General features: G+C 41.6%; 1 protein-coding gene across 1 annotated transcript in view; it reads right to left on the bottom strand.

Annotated features, from left to right (window-relative positions):
• LOC118749506 (CUGBP Elav-like family member 4) overlaps positions 1–891 on the bottom strand; it is a 237117-nt gene extending 236226 nt beyond the window's left edge. Inside the window, exon 1 of the mRNA XM_036484299.1 lies at positions 850–891. Within this exon, the coding sequence (XP_036340192.1) occupies positions 850–891 (42 nt within the window). The remainder of the gene's footprint in view (positions 1–849) is intronic.
• Positions 892–2323: the final 1432 nt, after the last annotated feature.

Below are 2323 nucleotides of genomic sequence, written 5' to 3'. Positions count from 1 at the left end.
ACGAAGGCAAAATCTGGAGTTGACAACAGATGAGCAAGCCCAGAACAACATTGGGCATAGGACCAGAAGGACTGTCCCAATTTCAAGAGAAACTGAACGTATTCGTGATAGACTTGCGAGAACGGAAAGACGCTTAAACCCTATTACAAGACGCCGGGAGCAACTAAGAAATACTTCCCAAAAGAGAATTATTCGACAGCAAAGTTTGAGACGAGAGGAAACTCTTAGGCAAAACGCACTTGAACAAGTCCAGCTTCACAGATGTAATCCAGAAAATCGAAGAAGAGAAAACGAGAGGGAGCGTTTGAGGATTGCAGCGAACCGAGAAAATCTGTCTCCAGAAGCACTAGAAGAAGCTCGTAATACTCAGCACCAATTACGGTACTTGGCGCAATATGCGCAATATGAAGCCAAAATAAAAGAAGGGCCTACTATGGCGTGCGTGTGTTGTGGTGGAACTTGGTTTCCCCACCAAACCAAAAAATTGAAAAAGTGTAACATTGCAACAAAGCACTCAACTCTCGGGTTAACACAATATTTTACTTAGAAAATGAATTTCCGAGCTTATCGGAAAAGTTCACATTTTGTCTGACATGTTACCGTCAAACAATGTCAGGGAAAATTCCAAATATATGTCTTGCGAATGGACTGCAGTTTGCAGACATACCAGATGCCTTGAAAAATTTAACATGCCTGGAAGAACGCCTCATATATCCCAGGATTCCAGTCATGAGAATGGTATCTCTTGGATACGAACGCCAATGTTCTATTAGAGGAGCAGTTGTAAATGTGCCTATATCAGTGGTCGAGACAGTGACCGCTCTTCCTGGCAGATTTGAAGACACTCACGTTGTTCAAGTTCTTCTGAAACGTCGCTTGGAGTATAATCATAGTTTTATAACGGAAACTATAAGGCTCGAAAGTAATAGCAGCATTACAGTGCCTTATGACAACGGAACTACCGCTTGCACAATATTCAGGCATCTGGAGGATGGTTGGCAGACGTTCGGAACCATGAGTCAGTGCCTTTTATCGCCGATCCGGAAAATGAGCATATCTTCAGAGATTTGCAGATGCGCCATGAGGTAAATGTTGGAATTGAGCTAATCGGAGAAGATGAGATAAATCCAGGTGCTCAGAAAACACTTTTGGATAACGAGCTCATCGAAAACCTTCCATTAGAGCGAGTAGCAATTGCCCCTGGAGAGGGCCGAATTCCTATCGATATAACAAGAGATGACGATGCTGAGGAATTGTCTTTTCCAACAATTTTTTGTGGCAAAAAAGGCGAACGACGCTTAACTACAGCAAAATAGTGAGGTCAGAAGTTCGCAGATATGACCGACGATAATTTGCTCTGGAAATATAAATATTATGAGTTGCAGCGCATTAAAGATGCAATTTCTATTTGTTTGCGGAAAAAATCTGGAGCCTCCAACATCACCGCAGCAAATATGGTCGATACGAATTTTATTAGCAACTTAGTCCAACATGACGAGGGATACCACATCCTAAAGGGTCTCAGATCATCCCCTGCTCACTGGGAGGCAGAGAAAAAGAAGGTTTTAGCGATGATTCGTCAATTTGGGTTGCCATCGTTATTTATCACCCTGTCGGCTGCAGAGACAAAATGGACTGAATTGTTGGTTATTCTAACAAAACTTGTGGACAAAATGGATATTTCCGAAACTGAGGCAGCACAACTATCAAATTCAGAGAAGGCTCGGCTTATATGGACAGATCCTGTAACCTGTTCACTGTACTTCGATTATCGTTTCCGACAAATGGTTAAGCTACTCAAAGATAAAATATTTGAGCCAAATGTGCTTATTCATTATTACTGTAGGATTGAGTTCCAACACAGAGGTAGTCCTCACTGTCATGGAATGTACTGGATAAGTAACGCACCTAGTCTGGAGACAGAAGGTGTTATAAATATTGACCCCATTGTGGAATTTGTCGACCAAGTTATAACAACAGATGGAAGCAATCCAGAGGTGCAGCAATTTATTGACTACCAAAGACATAGTCATGGTCGTGCTTGCTTGAGAGATATAAGAGGTCAGCAAGTCTGTCGTTTCAACATGCCTTACCCACCAATGCCCCGAACTGAGGTATTATTACCTCTGAACGAAAACGAAGTAAGCGAACAACACCTGGCTCTGTTGCAAAAAATTAAAAATGTTTTAAGCCAACAGAATGATAATATGGAAGCAGAGAACTTCAACAACTTTGAGGAATTCTTAATGCATCCAGACATTTCCACAACTTATGAGAATTACAAATTAGCGCTGCGTTCCAGTTTAAAGAAGCCTCAAATATT

The sequence above is a fragment of the Rhagoletis pomonella genome, unplaced genomic scaffold (assembly GCF_013731165.1).
Source record: "Rhagoletis pomonella isolate Grant_MI unplaced genomic scaffold, Rhpom_1.0 Rhpom_scaffold_00017, whole genome shotgun sequence".
Taxonomy (NCBI): Eukaryota; Metazoa; Arthropoda; class Insecta; order Diptera; family Tephritidae; genus Rhagoletis; species Rhagoletis pomonella.
This window is presented reverse-complemented; position numbering and strand designations above follow the sequence as displayed.